Genomic DNA, 22,273 nt, shown 5'->3' with positions numbered 1-22,273 from the left:
CTCCGCAGCACAGCAGACAGTGAGCTGCCAATTGAAAACTGTGACAGGAGGATTAGTGAGCATCTGTTCAAAGAGAAAGGGCAGTGGAGAACTTTCCTGATCTAGTGAGAACTTGAATGGTGCGAGTCCTTGCGTTAATGGCAGGATGTACCGTGCCTTTCCTGACTCTGTGCTGAATCACTGTGAGGGGCAGGTTTGTAAGGCCCTCTGGAATACCTCATGTTATGAAGAACCTCGTAAGTTCAGTTTCAACCCATTCTGTAAGTGTGTGAATGATCTACAAGGAAATTTATATGTAAGAATGGAAGGAGTAAGGATTAACCTGTAGAATTACCATACGGTACTTTGAAGATTACTGAATGTATGTAAGATAAAACGTGGTACCCAGGTGAATATTAGTGTTTCTCTCGTATTTGAAGTCAAGTCTTTACTTTTACAATGTAGTTCTTAAAGGCTTCCTATTCAGGTATTCTTTAGTGTGGTCAGCTTGTCCTGGCTATCTCGCTTAGAGCTGCCTCCTCTGCTCTCCCTATATTCTTGTTTTACTGTTTTCCTCTGAAGCTTTCTGTCCTCTGCCCCAGCTACTTTTAAACTTATTTCATCCCCATGTTTCTCAATCTCTTAACCTAATGTTACATAATTAAGCTTACTTTAAGTGACTCCATGGTATGTGGATCTTAAAAGCATAGCTGAAATACAAGTTTAGCTGTACTGGTAACAGAATATGTAGCAAACTGTATAAAGCAGTGTCTGAGTTATGTATCTCTCATAGAATTCATTGGTTTTTGTATATAAGTAGGTAATTTTGTAACATTCTGCTACCCAGAAAGAAAACCCAAGTGAAGTGTGTTCCAACTTAAAAAAACATTGTGTGCTATTGAAACAGGGCTCTGGATTGAGTAGGCAGTTGGGATAGAGACGTGCTCATAACCTTGACCTTTTTTCTTGTTTCCAGTACAAGAGAAATTGCCTTCTGCAGAGCTGGTCTCTTCAAGAGAAAATCCTTGCTTTTGTTTTTATCCTTCCCATTCCTCCCCAAACATGCCTATTCTCTTGGAAGCTGGTTTCATTTGGAGCTATGCAATTTGTGCCTCTTTCTTTTTCCAATCAGTTCTGTGTTCTACATGTGTGTGAGTGGCAGTGCTGGAGAAGCAGAAACTGCTCTGCAGAGATTCAAAAGGGCTTTACTGCACCGGGGACCCAAGAACAATGTGTTCCTGGTGACACATTTTCGTGTGTATTGAATTACTTTCAATTTCGTGCATCTATCCCCAGGCTGAAGGAGGATGGGGAGAAGAATCATGGGGTATTTCTGCTCTGCACCTGAAAAGACCTGAATATTTTATGAAATATATCCATTGCACCATAAAATACACTGTGGGTATTGATACACTTTAGTTAAAACTTTAAGGGAATGCAGTTGTTCCAAATATTGAAATCCTAGGTTAGTATTTTAGTAGGACACAGGGCAGATATCTAACCCTTACAAGTGACATCTCAGGATCTTTAACTACCACATATGGTCATGGTATCAAAGTGTTGGTCCTGAACCAAAGAACTGGCACGCTGGTACGAGACAGGAACACCACCCCACTGTCCTGAGGACTGGCTGGGGGCATTGTGCCATCTCCTGACTCACCTGGTGTCTCTTTCTGCTGGAGCAGGGTTTTCCTTGGAACTCCCATCCCAGTACTAAGCCTAACCTTGTTTAGCTTGAGGCCTGAGAGAACAGGCTGACAGCAGAGCTGCACTGTAACAGAGTAAAGAATCCCTTCCGAAGTGCTGTTAGCAGCATAACTGCAATTTGAGCAAGAGGTCTTGTTTACTTCCCACAAAATTGAAACCTTATTTTTCTTGTTCACATCTGTCTTCACATCAGTAATTTGAATTTTACTGCATAAAGATGGAATATTATGTTTGGTCTTATTTACCAGATCTTACAGCAGAAACTTTTTGCCCAAACTTCAATTACTTTTAACTTCCTTTCGTCCTATTCTGTGGTGGTATAGGTTTCATTTTCAAATGTGTTATATGCCAAAGTCATCTTGGATTCTATGGGCTTATGGGGTTGTTTTTGTGGTCTTCTCTATACAGTAATGTAGGGTATAAACAAAACCATTAACCTGAGATCAAGGCTTACATGCTTGTAAACTTTGGATGCTCTCAGACATCCCAAACTTCCGAAATTCACTTGTCTTCAGTATGAAAGTAGCTTTTTGTGGAAGAGGAGTAGTATGTATAGGAAACACTGCTGTATTTTTATCTGAAATAATATATGTAGGTTCTGGGTGCCTCTTGAATCTGTTAAGTTATGTAATAAAAGCCTTGTAAGATTGAGATCTTTAATGTTTTTTTAGATCAACATGATGCATAAGTTTAAAACTGCATCTGTTTAAAGGGATTTATGACTAAACCTGCTTGTTTTTCTACAGAATTGTCTGGTGTTTCTCAGCTTGAAGAAGATCTGCAGTCATTATTGATCCTCTTTCTTGGCGTTACCATTTTTGAAGTGAAGTTTGCCTAGCTTTCTAGTGTGAGCTCTCTTTTCAGCCATCTTAAACCAAAAAAAGTAATACTAAAAGAAATATTTTTCGATCCATAAAGTAGACAAGCTATAGTTCTACAATGTCCAAGTCATTCCAGCAGTCATCTCTGAGTAGGGATTCACAAGGTCATGGGCGTGACCTCTCTGCAGGAATAGGCCTTCTTGCTGCTGCTACCCAGTCTTTAAATATGCCAGCATCTCTTGGAAGGATGAACCAGGGTACTGCACGCCTTGCTAGCTTAATGAATCTTGGAATGAGTTCTTCATTGAACCAACAAGGATCTCATAGTGCACTGTCTTCTGGTAGTACCTCTTCCCATAATTTGCAGTCTATATTTAACATTGGAAGTAGAGGTCCGCTCCCTTTGTCTTCTCAGCACCGTGGAGATGCAGACCAGGCCACTAACATTTTGGCCAGCTTTGGTCTGTCTGCTAGAGACTTAGATGAACTGAGTCGCTATCCCGAGGACAAGATTACTCCTGAAAACTTGCCTCAGATCCTTCTACAACTTAAAAGGAGGAGAGCTGAAGAAGGTTATGGTAGAGATGGCAGATCATCCACACGGGAACCACCATACAGAGTACCTAGGGATGATTGGGAAGAAAAAAGGCATTTTAGAAGAGATAGCTTTGATGATCGTGGTCCTAGTCTCAACCCAGTGGTTGACTATGACCATGGAAGTCGTTCTCAAGAATCTGGTTATTATGACAGAATGGATTATGAAGATGACAGATTAAGAGATGGAGAAAGGTGTAGGGATGAATCTTTTTATGGTGAGACTTCGCATAACTATCATAAATTTGACAGTGAGTATGAGAGAATGGGTCGTGGTCCTGGTCCTGAGAGATCTCTCTTTGAGAAAAAGAGAGGTGCTCCTCCAAATAGCAATATTGAAGACTTCCATGGATTCTTACCGAAGGGTTATCCCCATCTGTGCTCTATATGTGATATGCCCGTTCATTCTAATAAGGTGAGTTGTGCACCAGATACTTCTATTTTCCTTTACGTTGTAGTATCTGTTCTGTTTTTACCTATTTCTTTAATGATTTCTATAGCCTGGTTGCTTTTGAAATGATCTGAAAGTTGGTTTGACAGTGAAAAAGGCACTTGGTTTATTTACAAGGTAAATGTTAACACACGTTGTAAACCAGGGCTTTACATTAATGTGTTTTGTTTGCCCAGATTGCTTAACTTCAAGTCAAACAGCTATCATCTACTGGGATATCTTATTTATATTTTACATCTACATGTTCTCTTAACCACAAACATCTGGCATTCCAGCAGGTTTGGGGTGGGGTGTTTATTGTTTTGGTGGTTGGGGGGGGTTGCAGTGTATCTACTGTGCTGTTCAGGAAGCTAGTTTCAGCTCTCCTCCGCATCTGTCTTGATTGCTGATTTATATGTAGTTAAGATGCATTCTTGCACAGTTCTGCTTTTTCCCTGTCCAGAGGGAAAGAGTTAATGTAGAGCCCTGGAACTTATTTGCAAAAGTAAAAACCACGTTTTAGATTAGCTCATTCTTGCCTTTTTAATTTCACTTTAACACTCTATCTCATACTATGGCTGAAATTTGTCGTCATTTTTCTCCTTTTTCACAACTTTCTTAGACACTTCAGACTCACTTTTTATTGTCACATGTTGCATCTCTCCCTGTAGACTCTCCCAGCAGGCAGTGCGCTGTTGCAGTATCCTGCGCTGTGTTCCTAGTAGTGTTCTTTACTTGGCTCATAAGTAGAGTGGATCTTCGGGTATATTCGGTTGTGCTGAGACTTCCCTCTCAGTTTAGCCACGAGTAGCTCGACTCTCTGCAGAGGTAGCAGGTTACTCCAAATGTATCCCTGTGTATCCAGATGTTATTGTCAGAGCCTTCTCACTTTGAGCTTTTCCAATTTTACTCATCTTGCTGGTTTTCAGTATACACCAGGCAGTTCAATTGGCTAATGCAGTGTCCCTCTTGTCACGATTAGCAGCTGGTTAGCCTTCAAATGCAAATATAATACATGCTGTTACTGTAAAGTGGATACAATGTGGAATTGCTGTTACTAACCATTTCTTTACAGTTACCTCTCAAAAAGTGCTGCTTCTGTACATCTCATCTTTCTGAAACACAAGAATTACTCTGTCCCTGCAAGGAAATGATCAAACCAGCGTTAGAGCACACGCTGGATGGCTCCAGCTGATCTGACAGTTATGAACTTGTGTTGCTTTAATTACCTTTGATATAATCACAGTAATCCGGGTTTCTTGTCTCCTGTGTTTGACCTTTATTTTCATAAAAGGTTTTAAGTGTTAACAGTTTAGATGCCATGCTCAGGTCTGTAAAAGGACTTCATTTGGTTAGATTGAAAACATAAACTTCTGAGGCCCTTGAAGATGGCAACCAGTAATCCTGTAAGTAGGGTTCTTTTTAGCACTTTATTTTAAAGCCTCGTGGTTCTTAGTTTGCTTTGGTATGCAGATCTGCTGAAAGGAAATCCAGTGTGAAATATCTTCCCAGGTATGAGAAATACCAAATTCTTTTGACAGCGTAACTTAAGTGGCTGTAACTTCTTCTGTAACATGTAAACCCATCCAGTTTTGAGGAATATTGACTTAAACTGCTAGTACGCCATAAAATATTTGAGATTGGATCATCTGTTTCTTATGACCCACATTTGGGCTTTGTTTCTAATAGCAGAAATCATGTCACCACAAGAATTTTTCTCTTTCTCTCCTTCTTTCCTCTGCTTTGCATACCTGACAGTTGCAGAATATCTTCTTTTGTGTCTACCACAAAATTGAATCCAGTTGAACTTGTAAAGTAATCTGATCTGAACCAAAATGTATGGAAAGCAGAAAGGGAATGCTTTTCTTAGCTGGGACAATGTACGCTTATTTTACTGCAGTACCAAAATCTCATTTCCCCACCTCCAAATAAAAATACCAGGTGTTTTTTGAAGGCTATGATAAAGCAAGGTGTGTTTTAAGCCTGAGCAAGGGGTTAAACACCCTTCACTGGCAGCCTAATCCTCTGCTTTTTCTTATTTAGCCATGTTCTTAACCGCTGATATCATTTGATGTGTATATCTTTTTACGGCCCAGTTTGTTTTCTGTCTAATTGTGAGGTAAATTGTGCCCTAGTTTCTTGAGGCACTTTGTCAATCTGGTCCCTTTCCGAAGGAGTGAGGTGTTAGCTGTGGAGGGATTGTTTTCCCTGCCAAAGAAAAAGGCTGCTGCAACACGAGCAGCTGAATTTGGAAGTTAAACACTCGGAATGGGGGTACATCCCAAAGGGAAAGTATGGCCGTGGCCCTGATAGAGGGCTGCCTAAAATTAGGTGCTTAAGTCTGGCCTGATTTTCTGAAGAACAGTTTGTCCTCTTGCTTGCATCGATTGAGGCAAAAGGTAATCTGAGTTTTAAGAACCTCAGTTCAGATTTCATGTAGCTTAACTTTGTTCAGCGTCTGCAAGTATCTAGTGCCTGAAACCTCAGAGGAGTGATGCTTTAACTGGGTAGAGGCAGGGAGGAAAGGGAAGTCCACATTAAGAGCTTTTACTTTATATTAAGTTAATAATGTAGATGAGCCATTGCTCGGGGGGGGGGCAGAATCCTAACTTGGGAAGTCCTAAGGGGGGAATCCTACATGTCAGATCTCCCTTTTTTTGCCAATTTAAAAGCATTTAAAGTGGAATGAGAATGACATCTCCCAGACTTTGGCTCTAGTTTGCAGATAACCTCTACTTCACTCTATGATACTACTAAATTATTTAAGACAGCTTCGAAGCATGTTATATCTACCAGAATTGGCCACTGAGGCTTTACAGATTGTGCACCCAAATTTAAAGGGGTTTTTAGTGTTTAAAGAACTCTCTTCTGTAGTTTAGTGCTAAAACTAGTTAGCAAGTTAAACTGAAGAAACTTGAAGTATTAAATGCTTCGTAGGTAGGTTTGGGGGGTCTCGTGGGGTTTTTTTATCCTAATTGCCAGTGTATTTAGTAACTCATAGTGGCAGAGCCTACATACTGTGCACTTAACAAGAAAGTGGTCCTCTCCTTTTATATCTGGATAAAATGAAGGAAGGTTTTGTCTTGCTCCATGTTATATTCTGTGTATCATGGAGTAATATTGTAGAGTAGTTTAACAACACGATGGGAGATGTTAAATCCAGGTTTTTCTCCTTTGGAAAGTACAAGGTAGACATTTAGCATATGGAAACCCTCAGGAGGCCTCGGGAGTGTCTTGTTGTACCTAGAGGGATGGCTGTAGCGTGGTGGAAACTAAACAGCAGGAAATAGGAGGGATTAGGAGAAAAATCATTTGTGGGTGCTGTGCAGAAATACACACGGAAGGAGAGGCAGAAAACAGTTGCCAGTGCAGGATATACGTTCACAGTTTTACACATGCCAATATAACACAAACTAGTGCTGTTACTTGTCAGAATGTGAGGAAGTGGAGGTGAGGCACGCTGTGCTTGGCTAAAGGAGGAGTCTCCGTGCCTGCTCTCCTCTTCAATAAAGAACTCCATCTGTAATGACAACAGGCTGCAGAGAGAAAGTAGAAAGCCCTCATTCCAGTCTAGTGCTAAAGCCAGAACCAGGAGGAGTTTCACCTGGTGGCTTGGTTTAATAATAACGATAATATTGAGCTCCTTTTTTCCCTGATTATTCCCCACAAATGGTTATATATTTTGATATTTCTCCTGCACACTTGTGGTTTGTCCCTAGCTATGTGCTTTCATTTTGTTCAGTGTTTCCTTTCTGAATTCCTTGCCGTTTCTTGGCTGCTTTATGGTTCTAAAAACTTGAGTGTTTTGTTCACATTAACCTTTGAAAGTCTGAGGAATGAAGCAGAGAGAGTGGAGGAAATTCTAAAATTACTGGAGATAAAAAATACCTCAGTATCCAGTTGTAAAAGTTGCAGTCACAGTGATGTGCATGTCTGCTGAAGCAGCTCTCCCCACTAAGCTTTGCACCTTGGAGGCAGGATCAAGCCCATAGATTGCAAGACACTGCTCACCAGACACCCTTTCACCCAGGTTAGGAGTTAAGAGGTGGGTCCAGTTTCAGTGGCTCTTGAAAGCACTACAAAAAGATTTTATCTGTGAATCTTTGATACTTCAGCTTAGAAGAGAAGGTTCAACGCTGTAGAACGTTGTTTTGTTAAAGCTGCCTTGCCAAATGTGGTTTTTAATTTTTAATTGTTTACTTTGCTGCAGGAGTGGAACCATCATATCAATGGAGCGACTCACAGCCGACGCTGTCAACTGCTGCTTGAAATGTATGAATTCCAAGTACAGTAAATACTCATGTGGTGTGAGAGCATGTTGGAGCACATAATCGTAGACTCCCAGACTGGTTTGTGTTGGAAGGGACCTCAAAGCTCACCCAGTTCCAGCCCCCTGCCACGGGCAGGGACACCTTCCACTAGAGCAGGTTGCTCCAAGCCCCTGTGTCCAACCTGGCCTTGAACACTGCCAGGGATGGGGCAGCCACAGCTTCTCTGGGCACCCTGTGCCAGCACCTCAGCACCCTCACAGGGAAGAGCTTCTGCCTCAGAGCTCATCTCAATCTCCCCTCTGGCAGGTTAAAGCCATTCCCCTTGGCCTGTTCCTCCGGGCCCTTGTCCAAAGCCCTTCTCCAGGTTTCCTGTAGCCCCTTTAGGCACTGGAGCTGCTCTAAGGTCTCCCCTTCAGGAGCCTTCTCTTCTCCAGGCTGACCCAGCCCAGCTCTCTCAAGCCTGTTTCCATGGCAGAGCTGCTCCAATGCTCTGATGGTCAATTATGTTGCACGAGGCAGCTTTAGAAAACATGCTGTGTGCCTTCTAGGGAATGAAACAAAAGAGCATCTTCAGGTCAAAAGGGATTTTGGTTCATAACTTTTGGATCCTGCTGGTCAAATGAAACATTCTAAAGAGTTGGATCTGAACAGTTGAGAAACTGTTGGAATTTTTTCCTAGTCGCTTACACCAACTTGTAAATGTGTTGTAAAACAAACCATGCAATTTGTATTGTAAACTGGCAGACATGTTACCTACAGTGGAGGAAGTTTCTCATTAAGAACAGCACTTCTCTTCTGTCAGTAGATGCTGTTCATGTTTCTTGTGGTGATCGTATAGTGGGCAAGAGTTACCATGTGTGTTATCTGTGTTAACATGGAAAGGGACCGCTGCTTGTAGAAAAATTACTACCTGGGTAGAAGAGTTTTTTCTTAACTACTTTTGTTGTTTGTTTCTTTTAAGATACCCAGAATGGAATCCTGACAGTGATTCAGGACATGGAATGTAAGTAGAAATGAATTTTGAAGTATTTTATTTGAAGCAGAGGACATTCTTAATGTTTTATGTGAAACAACACACCTCCTCTTCTTCAAACTGATATCTCCCTTTGTTTTCTACTAGCCAAAGAACACCAGTAAAAGTAGCTAAAGTTGACTTCTTAGATGCTCTGCAGAAATTAGGGGGTTTTTGGGAATGAAGACTTTGCAGCTTATTGGTTTAAAATTAAATGTGTTTTCCCCTCTTTCTAGGGGTGATCCCTTTATGTTGCAGCAATCCACAAACCCTGCACCAGGAATTCTGGGACCACCACCACCTCCATTTCACCTTGGAGGACCTCCTGTTGGGCCAAGAGGTAACGGCAACTGGCGCCTACTTTTGCAAGACATAAGTTCTTGATATTTTTTTGTTGTTCTTGTTCTAAAACACTGATAAATTAAACCAAAACACTCCTCTGAGCAGCGGAACCGAAATACTTCAGTCCCTCCCTGGCCAAAGACTAGTCCAGATCCCACACTTCCTCCTTTCTACCATCTGTTAACTACCAGCCACATTATTTTGGCTGGGTTCTTATCTCTGTTTGGTTAATCCACACATGGTTTGGACTTGCATTTTTTCATGTCTGGAAGTTTTTTGTATCTTTCTTCTGATTTAGCTATATGTTGGTGGGTTGGTGTTTTTTTGTGTGTGTGTGGAACTTGCAAGAATTCAATGTCCTGAGTGTTTTCCCCCCTTAATTTCAAATTAATATGACAAATAGATTTGAGCAGGAACTGGGAAATGGGAAGATGGATGGTGCAAGTCTCTTCTTGACATGAAGGCAGGCTAAAAATCAGTTTCGTTGCATGAAGTTGTTACTTCCTACCTTTGAAATAGTTTTTTAAAGAGCAAAACTGATGGATTTATGTAGGTATCCTGACAGAGTACAGGTATTGCAGATACTTGGAAAGAATTTTTAGACGATAGATGCATTCATGCTAAATTTCATTAAAAAAATACTGTTAACTTACCAAAACATCTCAAACTTGACTTTGAGCCCAACTATTGGAAAGGCTTTCTTCAGGCATTCTGCTAGAGTTGGTGTTGGTTTAGAACTAAACCTAGGAGTCTCTTCTACACCTAGAACCCCAACTTAAATAGTGTATCTGGGTTAAAGAGATCTCACATCTCTGAGACCTTTTGCTATGGCAAATCTCAGTCTAAAACAGGAGAGGTTTTTTTTCGACAGGCTTTACTTACTCTCAGCTATTTTTCCACATCAGTAAATGCAGCTTTGTCCTGGGTTCAGCTACAGCAGTCATTTTCTCCTTCTTAGTAGCTGGTGCAGTGCTGTGGTTTTGACTTTCAGCCTGGGAACAACGCTGATAACACCGGTGTTTTTAGTTGTTGCTCAGTAATGTTTACTCCAACCAAGGACTTTCTCAGTCTCATGCTCTGCCAGGGAGGAGGGGAAGCCGGGAGGAAGCAGAGACAGGACACCTGACCCAAACTGGCCAAAGGGCTATTCCATCCCACAGCACATCATGCCCAGTATAGAAACTGGGGGGAGTTACCCAGAAGGCCCAGATCACTGCTCGGGTCGGGCTGGGTATCGGTCGGCGGGTGGTGAGCAATTGTATCCTCTCCCCTTGTTATTTCCCTTATCATTATTATCATTGGTGGTAGCAGTAGTGGTTTGTGTTATACCTTAGTTGCGGGACTGCTCTTATCTCAACCCGTGGGAGTTACATTCTTCCGATTCTCCTCACCATCCCTCCGGGAGCAGGGGAAGGAAGAAGGGGGGGAGCGAGCGAGCGGCTGCGTGGTTCCGAGTTACCGGCTGGGCTCAAACCACGACAAGCTTTTTCGCTGAAGTTAAACTGAACAGGATGATCAGGAAGGGGGACCTCAAGTTACGAGATTGCTGAAACATCCTTTTTGAACTGTAAGGAAATGATTAGGTTTTAAAATTTGATGTTATTCTGGTTTAGTATTGCAGGTGACTTAATGTGATTCTGTGATTCTGTATCTCCATTCTATGATTTTCTCTCTTTAAGAACTTGTGAACACGAGACATGTTAACACCAGTCTTACAGGTTGAACTAAGCTTGCTCATTCTTTTCATTTCTTAAAGGAGCTGGGAATGGGAATATGCAAGGACCGAGACACATGCAGAAGGGCAGAGTGGTTAGTATTAAAAATTTGATGTTCAGGGTTGTGTTGAAACCTACAATTTCATGTTATATTATTTGCTTTCATAAAGTCTTTAAAAGCAAAGATTTAGGATTTATTTGTGTGGAAATACTGAAGCTTTGGGATAAGATTGGGGTTCTGCTGTGCCAAGTACTCTGCAAAATCATCGTTTCCAAAGTGTACAGACCCTGTTTAAACATTCTGTTATGAGGAAGCTGTGGGGCATGAACATACAGAAAGGCAACTTTGGCATGGCAGGCATCTTCCTCTGGGGAATCCCTGGAGCTTCAGTGCCTTTATTATATGCATCTCATTTTGGGTTACTACTAAAAAAATACAACCTAAGTAGAGCAGAGCCTTGACAGACTCTCTTTAGAGTTAGCTGAGACGCGTTTTCTTTCCATCTTGTGATGCATGCTTTGTCTTCAACAGGAAACAAGCAGAGTTGTTCACATCATGGATTTCCAGAGGGGAAAGAACTTGAGATACCAGCTGCTTCAGCTTGTGGAGCCATTTGGAATAATTACAAATCACCTGATCCTAAACAAAATCAATGAGGTAGGATGAAGCCCTTTAGTGCTGCTGGTATGCTCGGTGTCCTTAACGTGCTTCCTGGCTGAGCTGAAGTTTTTAGAAGGACTTAGATACCAAGCAGGGTGATACACGTGTCACCAGGGTCACACATGTGAAAGGAGAGCGACCAGTATGTTTCTCTCCAAAAGTGCTATATTACTGCATTTTACCTTAAATATTGTTAGAAAACCCTTCTGGTTGGTTGCTTGTGGCTTTCTCAAAAAGACACTGTGCTTGCAAATTCTGTTCTTGTTCTCATACTCTCTGAAGGCCTATCTGGTCTTGGTTTGGGTTATACAGTGTTGTGTTTTGAAGCGTGGAAAAAGCCAGTATCGCCACAGAAGGGAAAAAACAGGAAGCAATTGAATGTTCTGAATCCAAATCTAGGTGGAATGTAAACAAACCAAATAGTTCTGTTTGTGCACCTAAAGAAAGTATGTGAAATTCATGCCAAGCTCTGCAGGTCAGTTAATGTTGTAAGCAAAAGGCACTTTCCATTTCTGATGCAGCTGTTTTTACAGGAGAGCAAGGGAGAGCTTAATCTTTGAAACAAAAATATGACTTCTTGAAGGAGTAGCACTTAATTTGGGGGTTTTTTATATGGTTTCAGGCATTTATTGAGATGTCAACCACTGAAGATGCCCAGGCTGCAGTGGAATACTACTCGACAACACCTGCGCTGGTATTTGGCAAACCAGTGAGGGTCCACCTGTCCCAGAAATACAAAAGAATAAAGGTAAATCACTTTTGTGTAACAGTGCCTTATTTTAACCTGGGGCAGACAATGTTCTCAGGCAGTTTGTTTAATTTAGTGTCAATTTATGTACTTCTCAGCTCTATCAGTTTCATCGCAGGACACTTGCCCGTGTATGTTTTATGTAGGATGTCCTTAAAAAACTTCATTCTCTCTTTAATTTTAGAAACCTGAGGGTAAACCTGACCAGAAAACTGAACCACCAAAACCAGAGCTTGGTCGTGTGATTCACCTCAGCAACTTACCTCACTCGGGCTACTCTGACAACGCAGTCCTCAAACTGGCTGAACCCTATGGGAAGATTAAGAACTACATCCTCATGAGAATGAAAAGCCAGGTAACAACCACAGGGACAGGCAGGCCCGAGGGCTGGAAACTGAGGTGTTTAACTGGGAAGAAATGCTGTGCCTTTCACTGGGGCTTGTGCAGCCTCTCTGCTCTAGCAGAGAGATGGAAATTAGTAGAGGTCTGTGTAGGTGGTGTTTCGCTATCAGCTTACTGCAGAATGGTACTGGAATGGGAGCTGCTTTAAAAAGAGAACAGGCCGCAGCTGTGAAGATTATACATTTAGCATTGAGGCTTAATTTTTGTTGTCGTGCAGATTTTTCGGAGTCTTGGGGTTTTTTAAGGCTGAAAAAACATTACCTACGAAACATTAATTAAGATTCCACTATTCCACGTCTTTCATTTACCCTTGATTTTTGATTCTTTAAAAGCAGTCCTGCTGTGGCTAGTAAAATGCTTTGGATGTGGATGTACATGATGCCTATAAGTACCCTTGCTGTGTAAGTTGGGTGCAGGAACAACTTTATTCTCTCTACCAATGATACTTTAGCCCAGATGAGTTTTTAAAAGCTTTGTCAGCAAACTTAGTGTGTCATAGGCTTGTTTCTCAGAGAAACACTCCCAAAGCTGGGCTTGTAGGCCAGCAGTTCCTGCCTGCTCCAGCATTCTCTTGAAATATAACAAAATGGGGCAGTGTCTTAGTTACCCTGGAATTCCCAGGTACTTAAACACCAAATAAATTAGTTTCATCATCCAGATGCTTTTTATTTCATAGAATCCCAGCCTGGTTTGGGTTGAAGCGGACCTCAAAGCTCCTCCAGCTCCAACCCCCTGCCACAGGCAGGGACACCTTCCACTAGAGCAGGTTGCTCCAAGCCCCTGTGTCCAACCTGGCCTTGAACACTGCCAGGGATGGGGCAGCCACAGCTTCTCTGGGCACCCTGTGCCAGCGCCTCAGCACCCTCACAGGGAAGAGCTTCTGCCTCAGAGCTCATCTCAATCTCCCCTCTGGCAGGTTAAAGCCATTCCCCTTGGCCTGTCCCTACAGGCCCTTGTCCAAAGCCCCTCTCCAGGTTTCCTGTAGCTCCTTTAGGCACTGGAGCTGCTCTAAGGTCTCCCCGGAGCCTTTCATTTGGAATCATACTTCATGGTTATTTTTTTGCAGATTATTTAAATGCCTGTTTAATTTCAGAACTGTTTATGGGACAGATGTGACTGAATGGAAAAGCTGGGGTGTATCAAGCACTTTTGTAAATTGTAAATGTTTGGAGAGGAAGATGGGTCTGAATCTCCTAATTTCATTTCAAACTTGGGACATGCTGTGTTTAAAGTTCAATAACTTTGCAGTGATGTTGTGCATTTCAGACTCATTTTAAATCTGTTTTAATATTTTCAGGCTTTCATTGAGATGGAGACCAGAGAAGATGCTTTAGCTATGGTGGAGCATTGTGCCAACAAAGCGCTTTGGTTCCAAGGCAGATGTGTGAAAGTGGATCTATCTGAAAAATACAAGAAACTGGTGTTAAGGGTAGGTAGTAAGTTTAGTTCTTTAGTTGCAGTTGAAGGTAGAAAGTGAAGTAGAAGAGAGCTGTCACTGGGAATTCAGTGCTGCAGGTAAAATGCAAGGATTTGCTTTAGTATGTTCTGGCTCTTTAAGTGCAGTTACTTGGTGTGAGTGGGATGTCAGGAGGCCTGGAACAAAGGAAAAGACTTTCCTTTCAGATTAAACAAAACCAACCAACTGCTAGAATTCAGATGTTAGAGAAATTGGTTTAGATTTTAATGACAGTGTCTCCACTCAGAACATTCCATGATGTTTGTGGTTTTTCCTTGCCCTCTTCTGAAAGCGATCAGTGAGTAGAATCGAGCTGGGCAGCAGAACTATGTACTCATATGTTGTACACTTAATTCTTGGCTTTTGTTTTCAGAGCTGCTGGTTGGTTTGTCCATTTCATTGTACACATACTCTGGTGTACAGGGGAAAAAAGACAAATGGCCATTAGGGACTCCTTTTCAAACTACAAAGTATTACAACTGAATGGGTTTCCTGTGTTGGAAACCTTCTTTAGCACCAGAAAGCTTTTTGTTTCCTACTGTGGACACTGACCCCAACCACCTAGATAGGCAGATTGTCTTCTTTTTAAGAATAAGCTTTTTGAAAACTCAGTGTGTAAGTGCACCTTTGCATGTGCACCTCACATAAGGAGGGAAGGGTTGGCTGATAGCTGCTTTTTTTCCTTACATAAGACCAGGCTAATATTCTTGTGCTTACAGGACTTTCTCCATCAGATTAGGACACTAGGGAGAAAAGCAGGGGAGATCTGAGCTGTCACACTGTCTCAAAAGCATATGCTTTCTGTTGTGGAGAGGAAGAAATCTTACAATTGCACATGATCACACACCAAAAATGAACACTTTGTGGCAAATTCCAATACTTAACCAATGCACTGAATCATTGTCTGTGCTACTGCCATACAAGTGGAATTTCCTGTTCAGTAACTCATCAATAAGTGGTGTGAGACTGCTGAAGCTTTTCCACTACTAATGAGAAGAAGAGTATAGATGGACTGATTCATGCCATTGCCTGCACCACACTGTACCAGTCCCCAGGCAAAAGAGGAATTGTGTTTGGTTTTTCTGGAGCAGGATATCCCATTTTTGCACTGAGTTTTGCTGTCAACAGACATGGGAGTTTTGGTTTGGTAAGGTCCTGTCTAACGTAACAGCAGTTTATGAGTTGATTGGTAGGTGGGCATGGTGAGAGTACGTGTGGAGTAGCATAGTTGGAAGTGTTTGGCTAGAGTGTGCTGTCTGGTGTGGATTAATACTGCAGCACTTGTATCAGTAATACCCTGCTGTGCCTTACACATTTTATTATTTCATTTTAGATTCCAAACAAAGGAGTTGAACTGCTGAAGAAGGATAAAACCAGGTAATGTCCCACTGCTGAAGCATAATCTTGTTTAAAGAAACACCTAAAGCAGAGTATAGAAATTAGACAAAAGAAGCCAGGGAAGCTCTGAGATCAAACTGTTGTTTGTTGTGCCCTCAGATGAGCTGTTTCTCATATGCTGCCTATCCTCTTCCTCTAATGATGAGATCTCACAGCCTCTTCAGGCTCCTCAGGAAGTGTTTTCCAGCCCTCAGTTAGCTTTGCCTTCCTGCAATTCAAACCCATGAGCAGTTGTCCTGTCTTGTAAGGACAGTTCCTCCTCACAGCAGCCTTTTGCATGTTTGAAGAATGGGATCCTTCAAGGTTTCCCTCAACTTGCCATTTACTGAACTAAAACCCAATCTTTTTCAGGCTTGTCTAGAAAAACAGAACCTAACATTCTTTTTGTAATGTAGTTTCTGGGCTCTCTGCAGGTTTACAAGCAAGTGTTCTTTGTTCTTTACAGAAAGAGAACATATTCTCCAGACAGCAAAGATTCTCCAAGTGATAAGAAGTCTAAAACAGATGCTGCTCAGAAACCTGAAAGTGGCAATGTAGAAGATAAAGTGAAAGAGGAGAAACAAGATGATGCTGCTGAGCCGTCGGGCACTAAAAGCACTGCACAGGCAGACCAGGATGAGCCCAGTTTACTCCTGGAGTCGGAAGATGAGCTGCTCGTGGATGAGGAGGAAGCAGCAGCACTGCTGGAAAGTGGGAGCTCAGCAGGAGATGATGCAGATGTTGCCAATTTAGCTGATGTGACTGCTGAAGAGAAAAAGGACACAGCTGAGGATGTGACCATTAAAACTGAGGGGAACGTTGCAGCCAATCCAGCAGCAAAGAAGAAGCTTAAGAAGGTAATTGTATAGCAGGGTACCTGAGTGTGGAAAGCCCTGTCTGGCTTAAGTAGCACATCACAGTACAGCCTGTTTGAGATCTCTTTCTGTGGGTCTTTAGAACACTTGCATGCAAACTGTCTGAAGAGAAATGGGTGTTAAAGCTCCTGGGAAGAAAATGGAACATCCCATTGGATGCAACTCGGGAATGGAATTGGTTATAAATCCCTGTTTCTGTTTAAAACTATTAACCTGTGGGCTTCTACCCATTTTTCTTGCCTTCACCCCTTTTGAGCACCACTGAGCAGCCAGGAACTGGCTTCCTGAGCAGTTTCTCATGAGACTGGCTGCTCTCAGAACACGGAGCAGAACGATGACATCCAAAGAGTTGTTTATTTGGGAGTTGAGGCTAATGTTTGTACAGACAAATTTGCATGTACATCTACACTTTATGCTTGTCTGGAAAGGGAGGCAAGTCCATTTGTGGTTAGCCAAGGCCCCTTTCCAGTGGAAGGTCGTGGTGGGGAATAATTTCAAGGTGTCTTTAGTCATGTACTTGCTGTGAATTCCCTTTTTCTCACAGACAATTCCACGCTCTCATGAGTCTTTCTGTCCTACCAGCTGCTCTTTGGAATCATGCTCAGTTCTGTGCAGTAGCATGCAAAGCTTTAGTAAATTTATTGACTTGGAATCTTGTTTTGCAACCAAATTATGCATGTTCCTTATTCATAGTGAATGAAGGGTGCATGGGTTTAATCCTGGAGGCTCCTTTTAGCAGGAAGCTAGTTACACGGTGTTGGAATGAATCCTGCCAGCACAGCCAGCATTGACTGTTTCTTATTGTGGGCTATCTGTTATGATAAACTGCCTCAAACCCCAAACTTGCTTCCTTGAAGACCTGTGTTCTTAGAGCACAGACACAAAGCTCGGTGCTGTTTCAGTGCTACTCACAACTGCTGTTAGTTCAGCCTGTGGAATACTGATGTCTCCAGATCAGCAGGAATGTGTCCCAAAAATCAGAATCAGGCAGATTCACTGTCTTATATGAAGTGGGATTTTAAGAGACCGCCACAGTTTGGGTGGTTGGTGCTTTTGGGTGGTTTTTTAATGCAGAAGCTTCAAGTTTTCCACTGGTTGAAAAAGAGCTCTTTTAAAAATAAACTTCCATGTTATTAATGGGCACTGAATTGTTCTGCTGAAGTTTTACCTGTTCTGCAGGCATGAGTTTGAGAATCTTATGGAATAGTCTCAAATGACTTCGGCTTAAGGTAGTTTTGTTAAAAGGACTTTTCCAAAGTAAGAGTAAAAAGAGTAATGCTGAAACTCTCAAGTTGGAGGTCAGCTGTTGCTATGATAAAACAGTGAGCCCTCATGGTGCAGAAAACCCCATACATTTATTCTGCTCTGAAATGGAACTCTTGATTCAGGCTCAGTGGGGACGCTGTGACGCTTGTGCTCGAGTAACATCTTGAATGAGTGAGGTAGGTCTTGAAGGAAGAATTTTGAGTGGTTTTCCAGGGAGTTTGGAGAAGATACCTCTAAAAGTGAAAACGGTTTGAGGGAAACGTGTTCAGAATAAGCTGACATAAGGAAAACCATTTTCTCGACAGCGCTACGTGGGAGGCTTTCCACGGAGCATGGAAGGCTTTGTCACTCTGGATGAGGTTGGCGATGAGGAAGATTCGGATCATCAGAAACTCCGCAAGTCGGGCTTGGTGCTGAAATCTGCTGGCAAAACCGATGATAGTTTGGCAGAAATCAAGGTAGACAAGATTGAGGAGGCAGAGCAGGAAAATGAAACCTTAGAAAATGGAACCAAACCCGAAGATAACTTGAAGGCTGAAAGCGTTGAAGCTTCAGACACCACAACAGCACAGGACAGCGAGAAAAACACCCATGAAAACACAGACCCCCAGGATGAACAGGAAACAAAGAGTGTCCAAGAGAAGGCGCTTGTTCCAGATGAATTCAGGATTGGGCCGTACCAGCCAAACATCCCTGTTGGTAAGGCTCTTTCCAGTTCTTCTCAGCTATGTCTCTGTACATTGCAGTAGCATTTCTCATTTCATCTGCCTTTTATTTCTGGCAACGCATTGCCTCTGAGCCTGTCATTTTAGGGCTTCCCACTCTTCTCCCTTTCTTCACTCCTCCCCTAACCCTAGTATTTTCTTTCTTTTTTTCCCTTTATTTTCATACAGCTCTCCATAACACTTTCCTTTAGGTAGAAATTAAATTGGAAGAGGTATATTTTAGTGACACAGGTTCAATTAGTAGCACCAATCACAATAGTGGTACTAGTTCAGCTTCATACTAAATACTTAGAACTCAAAACTGATCACAGAACGTTGTTCTTTTGAAGAAACCACTAAAATGGACCCTTAAACTGAAAGATTGATTTTAAACTTGAAAATCCAAGAGAAGCCTGCACATACTTAGTTGTTAGTAGGCCCTGGCTTGACTAAACTAAACCAAGGACTTTGAAAGATAAAGCAGCTTTTAATGTAAAGTGACTTATGGTTTTAAGATTCAGCTGAAATGACATATGACATTAAAAGAAATGATGTAGAGTAGATCTCTTAGTTTATTTTGTGGTGTTTACTTCTCTAGGTGTGAATTATGTGGTACCCAAAACAGGGTTTTATTGCAAATTGTGTTCCCTGTTCTACACAAATGAAGATGTTGCAAAAAAGACCCATTGCAGCAGCCTTCCTCATTATCAAAAGTTGAAGGTAAGGCAAAAACTTGTTCATTTTAAATGGCGTGATTCTTTCCTGGGGAATAGATCTGAATGAGACTGCACTGAGGAAGAAAAAAGCAGTTCAGGGAGTGGAAATTGGCTTATTCTCTAACTTCTAACTCAAGCTAGACCTCTTCAAAACTTCCTCTGGTGACTATAATACACAGGATACATGTTTTAAAGATGGGCTCCACCATTTTTGTTTGTAAATCTGGATTAAAGAGGGCATTCCAATTGGAGTCAAGGCCAGGCTTAGCAGTAGTGGTGCAGTGTAAACGCACATGACTCAAATCCCTTCCAGTTGTCCCTTTGAGAGTGGTTTTAACCAGTCAGCAGAGCTTAAGCTGAAGTTTTTCTATCTTTCAAAACGAAAAATCCATATTTGCAACTTCTGATTTTGTGAGCATCTTTTACAATTCCCAATTGGATGAGGTATCACATGATTGCATGGCATGAGTGAGAATGCTGCTGCTCTATCTTTGTGTACCGTGAGCTGCTTTTAAATACCACCTCTGAGAAGGGGAAATCCTAAACAAAACTCTCATAGCAATGCAGTGTGCACATGAAGTGATTTAATCCCAGTCGATTATTGAGCTGAAAGCAGACCCTGGGAGTCTGAGCAGAAAGTGGCACCTCAGATGCCAAATCATTTGGCAGATGCCACTCACAGCATTTGCTTTCTCCCTTGCAGTAATAGGGAACCCTACAAAAATACAGGACCTTGGAAGGCAGATGGCACAACTAAATGGCACAAAGCAAACAACATTATCAAGGAGCAGATCAGAAAATCAATTCCCATGCAGAGTCTTGTAGTAAGAAACCCCACCTCATCCATCACCCCATAGCGTGTTTTGTTTTCTTTTTTTTTCCATTGGGATACCTGATGATGGGACTTGAAAGACTTGATGTAAAAGGGGAAGCGGGGGAAATAATCCCGAGTTATTAACTTTGCCACTTACACCTCGTTTGATTTGCTTTTTCCATGGCACAAATGACTAGCGAGCTGTGCTTGAATGATGTCCTAACACCTGTGTGGTTCTAGAACTGGGGAGGGAGGAAAGGGGGGAAATGCAGCTTTTGTTTGGCAATGGCACTTCTCCAGCTGGGAGTCTTGGTCACTGCGGGAGCAGTAAGAGTAACAAAATAGATGATAACTCTTCTTTAGGGAGGGGAGATGTTTTGTCCCTGGTTTTACAGAGGGCAAATTCTGACCAGGTAAGTGGCACAGTCACTGGCACGATGCCATTGCACAATCAGAAGCCATTCTGTGGGCTGGCCAGCCAGCAGGGAGGGAGGTGCAGAGGCTGCCAGCTGGTGTGTCCTGGTGGCAGGCTGTGTGTTCAGTGACACAGTAACAACGTGGTGATCCAGGGGAGCTCCACTTCAGCGTCCAGAGAAGTGCCAGGCTGGTAGTTACAACCTGTGCAGTTAATAGGCACAGGTTTTACAACTTTAGAATTGGATTTGTGTTTCTGTTATTGATGTTGTGACTGTGAGAAGCAATTTAAATATATCCAAAACATGATTGCTTTTCTTTTAACAGAAAATTCTGGATAAAATGGCAGAAGACCACAGGCAAAAGAAAGAAGCTTAAAAGGAAGGAAGGATGTAAGGAAAACAGTGGCTTTGTTTTTAATGTTAATCTTTTTTAAAAGCAGTACCAGTAGTAAATGGAAATACTGTATTCTTTTTTGTTTTAGTGAGATACAGTAGGCATTATAGGTCTGTTCATGTGTTAAATGTTGTAGCAAAAAGCATCTGCAGTTAAGTTAATGACAGAAATCTGTTCTTCATGGGAGAATGGCAACAAGTTTTCGTTTTGACACTTCAAGCTATTAAAGAAAAAAATCTTGCACCTTTGTGGAAAGCTCATCTATGGGAAGAAAACTTCTTCATTTCAGTGGAATTTGCTACTTTTGAGCTTCAGAAATTGTCTTTCAATTCCATTCTCAATAAAAAATCAAAAGTAACACTGTATTTCTATTTTCTCTAGAACATTCCATGTTTCAGTCTGAGCCTAGCAGGTATTTAATTTCCAGTGTAAGGCTGTCATTGCATTTCACTTTTGAAAAGTCTTTAAATGTAAGTTGCATTTTTAAATGTTGAATTGCAGTTTCTTTTAATGTCATTGCTGTTATATAGCAAATAGGAGAAGTAGTGATTAGCCAGCTTTAAAACTTTGTGCTTTTTTTTGCCCCTAAGCTCTTGATAGATTTTCCTATTCAGCTACTCCGTGTATATTTAGTGCAAAGTAAATGCCCGTTCTTCTCTGACCAGTATTATTTCCTTGAGCTCTTCCTGCTTTTACTTGAATCCTGTAGCTGTCGTACATCTCTAGCACATCCAAAAGCAGCATTCGAGTCCTGAACTGTAAAAAGGTATCTTTATATTCTTCACATGTAATTTTTTCATACCTGCATTTTAAACCCATTTTTGGTTAAAACCTGGTTTCGTCAAGAATCTTTAGAATTGTGCTCTTAATGTTACCTGCACATGTGAGATGTGGACAGGAATATTTGCATGTGTAACCTGTGTTTATCTGTAGGTTTTGTTATTTACTGCTTATTTGTGAATTCTAAAGGTTACTAAAGTGATTTACCAATAAATAAAGCTAGGCGCCAGTACTTTGTTATAGCTGTTTGGCATGTTAACCAGTGTGTTACTGAACTCTTGCCTCCTGTGTTCATGATACCCCACTGAAACTCTAGCTCTCTTTTTAAAATCTGCATGTTTTAACACCTGTGAGTTAGCAGCTTTATTGCATTACTTTTTTTCTTTCTCTTTCCTAAAACCTCTTTCGTTTCCAAACAAATTAAAATATCACTTGTTAAAACACTGGCAGGTATATTCTGCTGACAGTTTTATTTCTTGAGTGTTAACGGTGCCTCCATCAAAGCTGAAGTTGAAGACACAGCATGTTCATGTGGATAAATAGGAATAGGGATGCCTCCTCCAACCTGAATTTCAGGGAGGCTTCAGTGCCAAAGAAGGGTTTTCAAATGTGGAAGGCTGAACCTTGGTGGTTAATTTAGTTAAGCAACTACCTCTAGCAGACACAAGATGGTTTTGTGGAGGTGAAGTCTTGGTAACTTGTCTTTCCAGTTGCAACTTCCTCCTGTTGGATCCTCACAAAAAGGGGAGGTGTGATCCCTTTTGTGCAAGAGTAAAGTAGAACTTGCATGTCT

At 41.7% G+C, this 22,273-nt stretch overlaps 1 protein-coding gene across 7 annotated transcripts in view; it reads left to right on the top strand.

Moving 5' to 3' along the window:
- MATR3 (matrin 3) overlaps positions 1 to 21,923 on the top strand; it is a 28,060-nt gene extending 6,137 nt beyond the window's left edge. For 4 of the 7 annotated variants that reach the window (XM_030504951.1, XM_030504953.1, XM_030504952.1 and 1 more), the window contains exons 2-14: positions 7,742 to 7,803; positions 8,764 to 8,805; positions 9,051 to 9,154; positions 10,913 to 10,965; positions 11,404 to 11,529; positions 12,155 to 12,280; positions 12,465 to 12,635; positions 13,980 to 14,111; positions 15,472 to 15,515; positions 15,982 to 16,372; positions 17,962 to 18,355; positions 18,959 to 19,080; positions 20,632 to 21,923. In XM_030504951.1, the coding sequence (XP_030360811.1) occupies positions 7,742 to 7,803; positions 8,764 to 8,805; positions 9,051 to 9,154; positions 10,913 to 10,965; positions 11,404 to 11,529; positions 12,155 to 12,280; positions 12,465 to 12,635; positions 13,980 to 14,111; positions 15,472 to 15,515; positions 15,982 to 16,372; positions 17,962 to 18,355; positions 18,959 to 19,080; positions 20,632 to 20,682 (1,818 nt within the window). In that variant the 3' untranslated portion in view covers positions 20,683 to 21,923. Of the gene's footprint in view, positions 1 to 2,432; positions 3,517 to 7,741; positions 7,804 to 8,763; positions 8,806 to 9,050; positions 9,155 to 10,912; positions 10,966 to 11,403; positions 11,530 to 12,154; positions 12,281 to 12,464; positions 12,636 to 13,979; positions 14,112 to 15,471; positions 15,516 to 15,981; positions 16,373 to 17,961; positions 18,356 to 18,958; positions 19,081 to 20,631 lie in introns of all 7 variants that reach the window. The other 3 variants (XM_030504948.1, XM_030504947.1, XM_030504949.2) reach the window with 2 other exon arrangements.
- Positions 21,924 to 22,273: the final 350 nt, after the last annotated feature.

The sequence above is a fragment of the Strigops habroptila genome, chromosome 12, assembly GCF_004027225.2.
Source record: "Strigops habroptila isolate Jane chromosome 12, bStrHab1.2.pri, whole genome shotgun sequence".
NCBI classification, from domain to species: Eukaryota; Metazoa; Chordata; class Aves; order Psittaciformes; family Psittacidae; genus Strigops; species Strigops habroptila.
Note: the sequence above shows the minus strand (reverse complement) of the source record. Positions and strands in the feature narration are given on the sequence as shown.